General features: G+C 42.0%; 2 protein-coding genes across 2 annotated transcripts in view; one reads left to right on the plus strand and one right to left on the minus strand.

Annotated features, from left to right (window-relative positions):
- Positions 1-1,611: 1,611 nt before the first annotated feature.
- Positions 1,612-8,486, plus strand: LOC136771391 (stimulated by retinoic acid gene 8 protein homolog). The gene is made up of 9 exons (XM_066723677.1): positions 1,612-1,840; positions 2,379-2,454; positions 2,735-2,816; positions 3,852-4,004; positions 4,160-4,382; positions 4,473-4,568; positions 5,712-5,773; positions 7,841-7,952; positions 8,232-8,486. The coding sequence occupies exons 1-9, from the start codon at positions 1,676-1,678 to the stop codon at positions 8,304-8,306; spliced, it is 1,044 nt and encodes a 347-aa protein (XP_066579774.1). The 5' UTR covers positions 1,612-1,675; the 3' UTR covers positions 8,307-8,486.
- A 2,434-nt stretch (positions 8,487-10,920) lies between these two features.
- Positions 10,921-14,187, minus strand: part of large1 (LARGE xylosyl- and glucuronyltransferase 1) — a 55,584-nt gene continuing 52,317 nt past the window's right edge. The window contains exons 13-15 of the mRNA XM_066723983.1: positions 13,951-14,097; positions 13,421-13,616; positions 10,921-11,907 (exon numbers count right to left, since the gene is read on the minus strand). Of these exons, the coding sequence (XP_066580080.1) occupies positions 11,710-11,907; positions 13,421-13,616; positions 13,951-14,097 (541 nt within the window). The 3' untranslated portion in view covers positions 10,921-11,709. The remainder of the gene's footprint in view (positions 11,908-13,420; positions 13,617-13,950; positions 14,098-14,187) is intronic.

Consider the following 14,187-nt stretch of genomic DNA (forward strand, 5'->3'; position numbering starts at 1 on the left):
TGACCTTGAATTTTGGACTCATTCGCTGATTTGTGGATTAAATAGGCAGAATGGCTTAAATCGGAGAACTCAGTAATCTGAGGAAAGAACAAAGAAAACAGGAATATAAATTAACCAGAATCAAACTGGAAGGAAAAACAGCAACAATGCTCCAATTAAAAATATTAGCTAAGACTGGGTACAGGTAATAATCACTACAATAGTTATTTATCACAAACTATATTAGCTATTAAACTTAAAACACATTGTGCTTAAATAATTGCAAGGATCTAACATCTAACAGTGAGATACAGAGGTAAACATATCAAACCACAAATACACTCAATACTATTATCCCAACCCAGGGGGGCTCTTTTGTGCCTTTTTACGAACTAAGCAGAAATAATGTGTGCTTACTAATAAGGTCAATATCAGTAATATCCATTAAGTTCTAGAGAGAACAAATTCATCGAAATGCAAACAGAAATCAGAAACAAAAGTTACGAAATGAGTCATTCCACTTAAGCGGCCTAATTTTCATCAGGCATTCCACCCAGCCACCTAAATACAAACACGAAGGAAACAAAAACAAAAAGGCAAACTCGAAGCAAGTAGCTTAATTGATACTTGAATAATATAAAATGCATCATTGTGCGTGGCATTTTAAAGTCACAGCTAAATGTTGTGATTTATAAATAAGTAGACTTCAAAACAACTGATTTAAAATACTCCTACCACCACTTATATTACCCGCCACGGAGACACGTCTGCAAACTTCCCGCAACAACCGCTCAGCCAATCACAAAGAGAGGTGCGGCCTCGTCTTGCGTGGACGGGCCCGCCTCTGCATTTGATTGGCTAATGTCGCCGAATCTCTGTTCTGATTGGTTAGAATGGAGGAATTTTCTTTTCCTCACATGGCCGAGTTCGACTTGAGTTCATCGAAAGTCCTCAGAATCCAAGGCGCACTGTTCTTAAAAAATAATTTATAATATAACATAAACTGTAAGTATATTTTTTGTTTTAAATATTGTCAGCATATAGTTGTTTGTATTGTACATTGTTTAAGTGTTAATTAGAAGTCTGAGTATATTCGCTACAGTAACATTAATTTCCCGCCCCATTCTATTGAGATGTCCGAGAGATTTTGTATTATATTTCATAATCATAACGAAGTCTGAAACCTCCATATATATATATATATATATATATATATATATATTATATATATATATATGCTTAATTCACACGCATTTTCCAATATATTATTTTCCTATTTCTCATTTTCGTTTCTATAAGTAAAACGTTGTATTTGTATTTTATTTTATAATTTTTTTTTGTTATTATATTGTCAGTCAGTTACAAGGATAGGAATGAAGTAGCCTAACCTCTAAATTATGTTCTAAATCTTCATTAAAACATGTGATACATTTGTATTATTATTTTGCAGATGGTAAGCTATATTCACATTGGCACTACCTAATTGAACTATTTCATTTTAATATGCACTCTATGTAGGCGTTTCTTGTTACATTTTTACCCAGATTACCCAAAGCAGCTAAAATACTGTTGTATACCATCATATTACTGATACAAAAATGAATCCACTGAACCCCTTTCCCCGTTTTGTGTGTGTGTGTCTGTGTCTGTGTGCATGTGTGTGTGTCTGTGTTTGTGTGGGCGCCTGTAGATTGCCATGGCGAGCCGGGCTGTGGTGGACGGTTCTGGTCAGCCCAGGGAGAAGGACCCCTACAGGGCCCGTCGGCGAGTCCTACAGGCCCAGCACCGAGCCACACTGGCAGGCCTGCTGGACAGCCTGAGAGATGTGGTGTGCCCCGACGCCCGCAAGAACCCCACCAAGGTACGCACACTGCCCAGCCCCGCGCGTCCGTACCACAGTCTGTCCCACACTTTGTAAGATATTAAACTGCAGTGTGGAAACTTATTATGCCCAACAAGTGGAAAACTGACATGAAATGGAGCTGGATTCAGTTGGGAACAATGACCCTAACACTGGCCCGGCCCAAAATGTATAAGAACATTCGAAAGTTTACAATCAAGAGGAGGCCTTTCGACCCATCGTGCTTGTTTGGTGTCCATTAATAACTAACTGATCCAAGGATCCTATCCAGTCTATTTTTAAATGCTCCCAAATTTTCAGCTTCAGCCACATCACTGGGGAGTTTGTTCAAGATTGTGACGCCTCTCTGTGTGAAGAAGTGTCTCCTGTAGGTTGAAGTGCATGATGAAAAGTTGCTCTGTTCTGAATTTGAGTAGCTGCTGTCTGTTGAAGATGCCCTGTCCAACTATAACTGTAACCATACATACTACAGAGTAACACAGGAGTTCCTGGAGCTTAATCTGAGCTCTGACCGCAGGCTGACTTGTGTGTGTTTCAGTGGCAGCTCCTGCGCCGGGCCAAGAGATTCCTCCAGCAGCAAGAGAGACAGTTAAGCCGATTGCTGAGGATGAAAGGTCAGCCAGAGCCATGAACGAGGGGGCTTGGGGGTTTAGGCCAATATCTGCTGTCGTTTTCTTTTCATTAACCCTGTTAATACGTATGTATGTATATTTCAAACACAAAATGCTTTCATATTGTATATATCAACCCTATGGGCAATATTTACTTTTATGTAATTCATAACTTCTCAATTAAGACCCACACCAATGTATATGCAGAGGGTGTCATCTAAACCTGTTTCCCTACAGCTGCTTATGAGAAGAAGGTGTAGTTGTGTTATCTGTGTGCTTGCAGAGGTGTACCAGGTGGACACTGGGGGTCCGTGCAGCATGGAGGAAGTGAGAGAAGAGTATCGCAACTTATATTCATTCTGCAGGTATTGTCACTTAGACAGAAGATGCACCTGCCTTCCACTGAGTGGCAGCATCTACCCACTGTAGTACGAGCTGGCGGCACAATACTGCTCAACAACCTGGCTGAGTTAGAGCAGTTTTAAAGTCATTTGCTGCATTTATCCTCTTGGAAGAAAAGGGCCAAGATATCGCTGTGCCTCTATTGCTGCTGTAAACTATCCCACTTATGAGACCTGAACTTAGCCCAGTGATTGAACATGATATGGTTTCTTTTGTTTTTGTTTATAAGGTGTTTCAATGTTCATATTATGTTTATCATTTACTGTTTGTAAAACAAAATGCCCCTTGGGGACATTAAAGACTTATTCTATTCTATTCTCAAGTCAAGTCTCACTTGATGAACTTTATTTGTGTCATTCATATCTTGAATGGACTTCCAATTATAGACATTTACAGTTATATATGGCACAATACTACAAATTCACTGAATTGCATATATACTGGTCAATTTAGACAGTGTTTAAACTCTTCTGCTCTGTTTTTCATTTAATACATTTTTTATGTTTAAGTTCTGGGTTTTACTGTGCAAACATTAAGAATACATGGTAACTGTTATGGACTGAAAATCATGTATATGCATCATTGTGATTTGTCTAGGTGCCAGCAGCCACAGAGAGTATGTGCTTATCGTTCTTTCCCCTGTGTTTTCTTGCAAAACATATATATTTGCATAGTGCTGCCAAATTCGAGGTGTTGTATTTGACTGGTTTAAAATGGGTCTTATTTTTCCAAATGATGATTAGAATTAATGCATTTGCATCACGCATTCATTTTTCAATTTTGTGGGGAACTCTTTCTCATGAAAGTGTTTTGTTCCTTTGATCATTGTGAGTAGTGACACTTCTAATGACTGCCAGCAGCGCACACCAAGATTATCAAGATCCCTGCACTGTATTGAAGAGATAAGGTCACATCTATAATTTAATGTTTCGGACGATGTTACTGTATGTTAACCTATTTACTGTGCAGCCTAGCATTAACTCTCTGGCCTCCCTCAGCCCTAAACCTGCAGCAAGACCGATTCGGAAACTGATCTCTCCTGCACCAGATCTGGCAAGCCATAGTGAGGGGCAGGTCCTGCGTGGCGCCGGTGATGTCCTTGTCTCCCAGTCTTCCATCTGCTCTCTTCCCAATATCCTGGAGTTTGAAGGGTAGGTACAGTCCAGAGATGAATGCCTTGTGATGTGCACTTGGGCACCTTTTCCCTCTGGATTATCACTGCAGGGCTGAGACGTCTGCGTCCGAGAGAGAGGACAGAGTTTCGGTATTCAGGCTGTTCCACCTACCTCCCTCCCTCCCCCTGCAGGTACCTGTTCTTCTACAGACAGACGCTGGAGCTGCTGGTGACGAGCGGGGTGCTCACCCCCGAGCAGACCGGCCTGGCCGTGGTGTCGGAGGCCATCTCGGGGTTGTGGGCAACCCTGCCGGGGGAGAGGAGGGCTGCTATTCAGGCCTGCAGCTTGGAGCGCGAGTTCTGCACCTGCCACGGCTGCCCACGTGACCCCCTGCCCTCAGGCCCGGGAGACCTGGTGAGGAGGACCAATCAGAAGCGTTGATTGTGTACAGGTTTGAGTCTGTGACTAGTTCATGGAAAATAATGCGATTTTATATTTACATAGGCTTATACACAGCCCGTCCATCTCAGCACCCCTCTGGACTTGTCTCAGGTCAACAGCCAGGGGCTGTCAGGGTCATCGGGGTCCACTAATGAGGAGGTAAAGGCTTTTCATCTGAACTGCTAATCCACTCTGTTGCCCATTGATATATTCTAAAGCACAAAGCAACCTATAGAGTCAGGTGTTATTTTACAGCTATACATTTTATCATTGAGCTGTGAACTGGAATTATGGGTTATCCACCAAGAGCAGCCGAGCAATGCGTTGGATAAAAACAAATCTGCAGACGTCACCTGTCCGACACAGGTCTGGAAGTCCTTCAGGTTCCTGTGACACTTTGGTGGACAGCCAGAAACCTAGGTCTGTGTAGGAGCTGAGGATATTCTGAGTTACAAGACTTTTCCCAAACCCAATGTTAAAGCTGATTATCTTTGTCTTGGAGCTCATTTTTATCTGCAGACTGCAGCAGGTTTAGCTCCAGGACAACACTTTTCCAGTACAGCACTTTCAGCAAAGCCATCTGTTCCCAGGGTAAATTTGATCAGTTAATCCATCTTACGAGACCAGAAAATACTATGTCTCTGCAAACATTTCTGAATGATTTGGCAGCAACAGGAAATGGGTTTAGTTCTTCGGCGAGGTGGTAATTGACCTGGAATCTGACTTCTGTGTAATATCATGTGAAAATGTTAACAACTCGGCTTGGTTGATCAATAATGTAAAATGATGGGATTAAAGAGGAGTCGTCACTCTGGGGAACACCATCAGTCGAACCCACTTGGAATGAGGTGGTGTATTGAATAGTGCAGACAGACAACTAGAGACAGGGATCGTTGCAGATCTTGACTTCAGAGCGTTATTTTGATTTTTTGACAGGCTGTTACTTAAATGCATGTCATTTTCATTATCTGTATGACAGTTCTTCCCCAGACTTAACTCCTATAGGAAGACTGAAATGGCTGGAGTGTTTGTAAGATCAAAATCCCACAATGCACTCTGACATCAACACCGCTTAATTGCTACACTGCTGCTAATAAAAACCCTGCCAGGTTAATTTTTAATCGCCTTTCAACGTAACAGATTTAAGAATTGTAAAAATGTCTCTTAAAAACTAAAAGTATTTTTTTAATGTTTAAAACTCAGTCAAAACTGACATTGAATTATACATGTTCCTTCACGGTACATTATCCAGCATTGGGCTCAGAAAGTGTATGGCACTCATTTAAATATATATTTTTTCAGGACCTGTTCCAAGATGCTTATGAAATGGTTCAGAGGGAAATGGACACAGCCTCCGAAAACAGGTTTGCTCACGTTAACTACACTTCTGTTTTAATACTGAACCAGGAAAAGGGAAATGGTGTCTTGGGGGGCAGCGGTGTGAAGGAAATGGCAAGCTAAACAGCAGCCTTTAGCTTTGTAAAAATGTCAAGACCAAATAGAAGTGCTCAGAAATTGTCCAAACAAATTCAGCATCAGGTTAAGAACATAAGAAAGTTTACAAACGAGAGGAGGCCATTCGACCCATCGTGTTCGTTTGGTGTCCATTAATAACTCAGTGATCCAAGGATGCGGTTCTCATCTTTAAACCGATGTTCCCTTGCCTCCTTTCTGCTCCTAAACTAAATAAAGTTAAGTTTTACCACCAAGCACAACTGCACAGTTGAATCGACGCAATGGTTGCCTCAGGTCAGAGCAGGAAAGCTCACATGGCCACCTCATTGCTGAACCCTGGTGACAAATGAGAACATGACAGCGATTCTTTCTTCTTAATGGTATCGCCGTCGCAATTATTCACATGTCTGTGCCCTGTACGATCAGGCCTTCGGGCCGGTGCAGAGCGCCATTCGTGTCAGGGCCGGGGAGCAGACAGACGAGAGGCTGCCCTTCTCCTGAGACGCACCGCATGTTCGTGGGGAACCTGGTGCTAAATAATTTGCAGACGACCTGGTTCTGGGTCAGGGTGTTGTACGTAGCAGAGCAGCCACCCTCGCTGCGATCTATTGAAAGTCAGCCTGCAATCCAAGCTTTTGTCTTCCTTTCCGAAAGCGGGGAGGGAGCGGCGATGTGTCAGATCACATATTTCACTGAATCCACAATTTGCCATTTTCTCACATTGTTTCCAACTCTTGAATAAGTGCCGCCTTGCAGGAGTTTAAATGTAGCACATTATGATCGTAATTACATTTCAGTTGTGTAATTGAGTGTTCTGTAGGAACGAGGACCGACCAGGCCTGGGAATCGCGGCACTAGCGCATCAGGAGCGCAGAATGAATGGCCAGTAATATCGGGGACTGGTCCGCTGCTCCTTGCATGGGAACGTTCCCCAGACATTCACTTGCTCCCTGGAATGCTGTTTAGCTTTCAAGATTGGCAGTTTACAGAGGGCTAGATTAATGCGACACTCAAAACCAATGGTATTTATACCCTGCCATGGCGGGCTGTGTCTTATCACATATCCCTAATAGGAAGTGTCTGACGTGTCCTTGGTTCAGTAATCCATCACTGCCAGGGCCCACAACCGGCCATGGAAAGCAGGAAACCAGTTGCAGTGTAAGGGCAGCCCAATGACTTACTGAAGTTAAATAAAACAATATTTGCTGTCGAGAGATACTGGTTTATGGCTTGTGTTGATAGCAGCTGTGGATAAGCAGAGGAGAGGGACAATTCCCAAACTGACAACACGACTCTCACCTGGGCTTAGTAGAGTTGACATTACCGTCACCTGTCCTTGGACAATCTCACAATCCTGTCAAAATAAATACAGTGTGTCTGTTTTGTGTCAGTGGAATAATAGAGGTTAAAAATGGGTTTCGTCAGCAGATCTGGTAAATTTAATCTTATAATTTATTCCATTTTAATTGGCCTTGCTGATAAATAGCAAGGTGTGTAAGTGAAAGCAACACCGGGGCGAGTTTGTCCCAGACTGTCTCAATTAACATGCATTAGGGCGACTGAGACATTCATTTAAAGTCCACCCTCGTGCTCTACCGCTAATCATCCTCCTAGGTATGGCAACACAGCATTGATTCCATCAGTCCTTTTTCCCCTCACCGTCACTCTGAGAGACGTTATAAACCGCACGCCACATAACATCAGGCCATCGGAGAGCGTACACAAAGGCCCGGAGGAATCCCAATAAAGGAGAAGCAGGGATTTACAAACACGGAAAGACAACTGAACGCTGGATGAAAGGCGGCATATGTAAAGCCTTCGCAAACAGCAGGCTGGAGTCAAGGTGCGCGGTGGCCGCCTGTTGTAGGGCGAGGAGGCTCTCGCCAGCGGCGTCTCGGGGGCAGAGGGGCTAATCACGAGCAGATGACTCTGAGAAAGTTCGAAAACAAGCTGACAGTGTGGTTGTTTGCCTTCAGCCCCACGTTGGAGTGCCCTGACAACAGCAGCGTCGAGGAGCTGAAGGAAATCTACAGTGAGATCATGGGCTTCGTGAAGACCCAGCTGTCTGTGGAGCCTGAACTGACAGAGGTGGGGTGGAAATAATTGTTTTTTGAAATTAATAGGTATCTTTTTGATGGAAATAAATTCAGGGTCGAGGTAATCTGATGCAGTTCGGATATTGCAAAGTGACACCAAATGTCATGCAAGATTTCCATCAGTTCTTCACCAGTCAAGCCCAGGAACCTGCAGTTCAGTTCTGGTTCTTGTGCTATAGCCGTGATTATTATTATGATTATGATTACAGAAAATACAATTTATATACACAGTTTGATCTGCTTTCAATTACCTCTTCCCTTTATCTTCCAGGAGCTGTGTCTGGCTGCAGATTATGAGGCGGTTTTCCTGCGGTGCACCGAGACGTTTGAGGATGACGACCTGTGAATATTCAACTGCACAGAGTACTGCGTCATAAGCCATTTAATGTTTTTGTATTGTTATTATTACACATTTGTTCAGATTTGTTAGATCAGTATACAACTGTGTAGAGTTACTTGAAAGAAAAACTGGTCAAGTGAGCTAAAATACTAGAAGACTAGATGTGATGCACCACATTATTTGAAGAGTGTCTAAATATAGATCTTGTCAAATCATTTTACTGGTGTGCGTCTTTCTAGAAGGTGTTGTTTGCATTCATTCCCCTGGTTTCCCTTGTTGGATATTTTCCTATTCACATGTGACAAATGTTTGAATGTGACATACTGACTTGCAGAGGGAGTTATTAATGGCTTTAATTTGACCTTATCTATCCCATAGGTTCAGTAATATCTGTTAAAGATTTAGGCCCAGAATAATTAAAAAGAGTCTAACCTGCCCATTGCAAATTCTAAATGTCATTTCACCTTATAAATAGCAGCTTCCTGTTCAGAGAAAAGCCACCATCAATAGCTGAGTTTTAGGAATTTGCGATGGGTAGGTGGGCTGAAGTTTTGATAAAATCTAGTTTGACTGCAGATGGTGTTTATCAAAGTTTTCATGCCTCAAGAACAGATGTGATGTATGTATGTGTTATGCAGCATAAATGATTAAGTCCAATACTGTGAATAACTGCCAGAGGCGTAAAAGGTTCCTAACTGATAAATTAATGGATTTTTATTACTAATGTGGTTGCAGTCTGTGGGAAACCCGCGGTCGTCCCCAGTGACGCGTGTGCAGAGTACATTTGAGAAAGCAATGAACACAAGACTTCTGTTTTAAGTTTTTCTTTTTTATTTAGGTAGCAGCATGTCTATTAACACTGTCCTAAACACTGACACATTCAGGTCCTCCTCTCTACGACTCAGAGCCCACAGTCACACAGTAACACACGCACGCTCACCCGCGCCTCCACAAACTCACACTACTTCTAACTCGGAGCTACGATGTGCAAGTTTGGCAGCGTCAATCAGCGCCGGACGGTCAGCAGGCTGCGGTCAATTCCGGTTACTGATCGACAGTCCAAGAACTGATCATCAAGACTGGGAGGAGGAGGAACGACCAAATGAAAACTTCCTTTTGACCCTTTTCTGCTGAGATCCCCCCCGTCCCCTGACCGGGTAGTGCATTTTAGACTTGTTTTTGTTTGTTTTAAACAGTAAAATTGTAAACACATAAGTAATATTGACAAATAAGAAGAAGAGAACAAAAATTGACTAATTTCCTTCAGGAAAAACATGACTCAAAGGAAATCCCAACAAAGCATGTTCCTGTTCCGAGTACAGAAGCTCGTGAAGCGACAGCGACACTGCAGGACAGTGTGATACTACAGGGGGACGGGAAAGCTACTGACGGGTTCTAAGCACTCACTTAGAAACAAACATGTCCTGAAATCCCTCTCTTTCCACATTGTTTGGAGATCATTGTTCCCGAACAAGCAGGATACTTTGCTGCTCTTCGTATATAATCCAACTTGGGTGAGAGAGGACAAAAGATGGCCCTTGACAGGTATGTTTCTGGTACAGTGGGGGGCTGAGCAGAGACCCCCACAAGGAACAGTATCAGTGCAAAGTAAGGACTGTAACTCTGGTGTTTACAATCCAAGTGGACATACATAGGCGTCCCTTCAGCTGAAATTTTTAACGTAGGGCTGTGACAGCAGGAAACCTGGGATTATTTGGATGTGGTCTCATCTGTACAGAAAGAATGTGATGCTGACAGGATTTTGACAGCTTTTACATTCTCTTGGTATCAATGCAAGGTTCTGCACTCACTGCCTTTAACAGTTTGTATTGTAAATTGTCTGAATGTCGTATTGGTGTGTCCCCATGAGAACGAGAGCGAAGTCTACACTATCAAATTGCAAACGCTTCCTGTGCCAGATTTAAGTGACGTCGTTTAAGCAGAAGACATATCTTCTATAAAATGCTCTTGATTGTACAGTGAATCACCCTTCCAGATGTTGTGTTATTAGATTTTTGAGCTTTAAATAGGTTTTTAAGTGACAATACAGTAATTATAGTATACAGTAAACTGAGGCACACAGTTGTATTGCTCATTATATAAAACAAACAAACAATCAAAAAACGTTTCCCAATATCAATAAAAATATTGAGCCTGTGCAGTTTTCTTGGAATAATCAACTGGCAACATCTTCAGTGACCCGTCTAATATTGTGTGTCTGTACAGTGCGTTTGCATGCAAGGAATGATCCAGAATGATCCATATTCACAATGTGTATGTGTTCCACTTTTGTAAACCCTGTGCTCAGGAGTTAGATGTGCAAAAACAGTCCATGGTAAAAGAGCAAAATTGAATTTCTTTGACCTTTTTGTTTGTGATTTTGATAAATGTTATGAATAGACAGTTCATGTTATACTTTTGTCTACCCTGAACTATATCTGATGCTTTATTCTACTTTGCAGTCACAGGTCTGGAAGCTACACAAATCAAGACGTCTTCTTTCCAAATGTATCCTGCAGCAAATGCAATTAGCTTTCTGTGAAGGAGAGATTGAGAACAGCTTTCTTTTTTGCTCGAAATGTTCTTAGGCAAAATAGTCTGAAAAATGCACAGCACACACTTACTAAAAAGTTGTCATTTATAAGTGCAATATACACAACAGAATATTTCTTATATAGACCTTGCATGTAAACGTACTGTTGAAGAAACTCTGGAATTTGGATCACTGATTTTGTTATGGCCCCAAGGCTTCATATTCTGTTCTAAACAGTTGCATTTTTGATTACTTTGCATTGGCACATGTAACTGTGACAGGTAGCTAGGGCTAAAATCTATTTTCATACAGCTGGACATGGCATTCTTCCCAAACTACAAAAATCACCAAACGGGCAGCAGTGAGAATTCAGCAGGGGAATGGCTATCGGAAACGATCGGCTGCTTTCTTTACTTGTTTTGTTTGTTTTCTATGTCTGGAGGGGTGGCAGGGTGGAGGGAGTTGATATATTTTTGTTGTTTAAAACTTATTTCATTTTTTTCCTAAGAGAACAAACATTGCAAGGCCCAATCCTGGCATCAAATATCCCTCCAGCCAAATTGTTTAAAGAAAATTATCCACAGCCCAGGCCTTGGCACCAGGCAGGTGGTCACCCCCTAACTTTTGTCAGTGAAAATTGTGAGATGCACACAGAAGATTATAATTTTTGATTTCTTCTTTCTGTCTTCACCACCAAATCAGTGGAGGGCTGAAGGAGAAGTAAGGGTTCCTTGGCCTCTCTCCCTGTAAGTCTCCGGTGCCAAGCGTCCCCTGAGCCCAAGGCCTTGAAAAGAACACACAACGAGCGAACGTCTGAGGCCGTCTCACCCTCTGCTCACTCTCAGGGCAGGGTGGTGTCCTCTTGGAGTGTGGCGACTAGCTGTTGTTGTCCGCGGTCATGTACTTTAGCGCGGCAAAGCCGTAACGGCGAGACATGTTCTGCTGGAACTCCTCTTTGAGGGTCTTGAGGCAGACGCGGTACTGCTTGTTGGAGCGGAACTTGGTGATGTCGAAGCTGGGCGCGTGGGGCATGTGGATCATATAGGCGTTGGGCAGCACCACGAATTCGTACTCCTGCAGGAGACAACATGGGTTAGAAACATGCGTGTGCAAGTAATCTGAAGTGACAGCTTGCAAGGTGGTACTGAGAAAATTACCTAAGGGGAAAAAATTACTGAACAACTCATAACGATAAACAAATTAAACGTAGCTAATGAAGTTAATAATTTCTAGGGTTTTTTGGGTCCGATACCGATAATTGGGAAGCTAAATTTCCCGATTACCGATAAATCTGCTGATATTTCCTTTTCTTTTGTTAGCATGCAATACAGACATTTTCTAGCATGGATCCCTCAAATCTATGCCTGTCAGAGAGAAACTGAGTCAAATATGCAGTGAAGGCAGGATTTTTACATTTTACATAATAAAATTAAAATTCATTTTCATAATAAATAACAACCACAAATCAAACATTATAAAAATAAATTAAATATTAAGGGGGAATAAAGGTAAAATATAAAAAATATGCATGTTGTATACTTTAGAACAGAGACCAATATATTTGAGCAATTTCACATACAAATAGAAAAATGTGTATGTTCTATACATTAGTGCAAATAATAAGATAGAGCTGGTCTGGCTTATATTACCATTTTACACGCGTCAGGTTCTCTCAGGTCCTGCTCAGTGCTCAATACTGCCGATCACACGGGCAGATTATAGCGCAGACAGCACATCACAGCTGCATTTATTTTTTTAAATTATATTTAAAAATGCCCTTGAAACTTATTTACTGTGTATGTTAAATGTATTGCATTACGAATCAGCAAAACACGACTTCAGTTTTATCGAACATTGTCTGAGAGATGTATTTTTCACTCATTTTCTTTAGATTGTTCTCCGTGATCTGAGCTGGTTTGTCATTTGGAGACAGTTTTTGTTTGCTGATATCCATTCAACATCTTCAGTGAACATTTATGGTTTATTTTAATTGCGAATTTTGAAAAGCGAATGAATTAACTTTTCAGTAGAAATGCGCCTCTATGCCATAGTATACGGTGATCTTCAGTTACAAAAATAAACAATAATCAAAACCATGGATACTCAAATGCAGCGCAGCTTTCAAAAATACTTTCTATTGGTTATAAGCCCTGTTTTTCTCAGTGGGGGTGTGTTTGTTTCACCATGGCGCTCAGTAGTGTGTGCGGCATGAAAATCACTGTGGAGTCGGAAGCTTCCAGCGAAAACTAAAGCACCATAACTATGTTACAAAACAATGGTAAATAATTATAATAGTGACTGTAAAATGAAATATTTATTTATTGTCTTAAGTGTTATGAAGGATTTTATGGTAATTAAAAAAATATATTATATTATATATAAGAAAATATATAGGTGCATTATCGGTGGAACATGTGCCAATACAGATATTTGTGTAAAAGACCAATATCGGACGATAATATCGGTGATCCAATATATCTGTCGGGCCCTAATCATTTCTCACCTTGAAAAACAAATAACTACTTTTCAAATCATAGCATATACTAAACTTATGGTAGAAATGACAAAAGTATGTATAACACTGTACCTGTGCATCGAGCTCCATGATGTGGGCCACTTTGTTCCAGCCAAAGCCGACGAACCTGCGGTCGTACTCGGGGCAGTCCCGCCTTACCACTACGTACGGCTCGAAATCTGCCTCCCACTGCACCCGGTACGGAGTGGTGGCTGTCCGCCACTTGGCAAAGTTGGTGGGGGCGTGTCCTTTAGTCCACACGTGGTACCTGAAGCATTGAAGACCAGTACACAGGAGTCACGCACTGCTCAAATATATTAAATGAAACCTACAGATTTTTGGTATAAAATTGAGGGGGCCCGCTGTGACACGACAAGATTACTCATGTAATTGAGCACAGACGTGTTTTAATTATTCATTTTTAACTATTATGCTCCAGTGACTTTTGATTATAACTGACTAGGAGATCTTTCAGTTGTCACAATACCAGAGTGCAGCACTATAATTACAATACAAAACAGTCAGTTCGCCATGCTCAGCCAGCAAGCAGTCGGATGATGCCGTTTCCTTGCTTGGGATTAGACCCGAGCCCCCGCACTGACCTGAAGGTGAAGAGGGTGCCCATGTCCAGCTGGGACAGCAACTCGGCCTTGGACTTGGGGAACGAGAGGCGGTACCGCAGCGTCTCAAACGCTGGGACGATGAGGGCTTTCTTGGTGTTGGCCATGTCCAGCTGCACTATCGATTTCCTGGCAGGAAAACACAAGAACAGGTCACAATGAGGAATACGAGCAGATAGAAGAGACACCAGAAAGAAGGAGCTGATTAAAACTGAACAT

This window comes from Amia ocellicauda, chromosome 15, assembly GCF_036373705.1.
Source record: "Amia ocellicauda isolate fAmiCal2 chromosome 15, fAmiCal2.hap1, whole genome shotgun sequence".
In the NCBI taxonomy this organism is placed as follows: domain Eukaryota; kingdom Metazoa; phylum Chordata; class Actinopteri; order Amiiformes; family Amiidae; genus Amia; species Amia ocellicauda.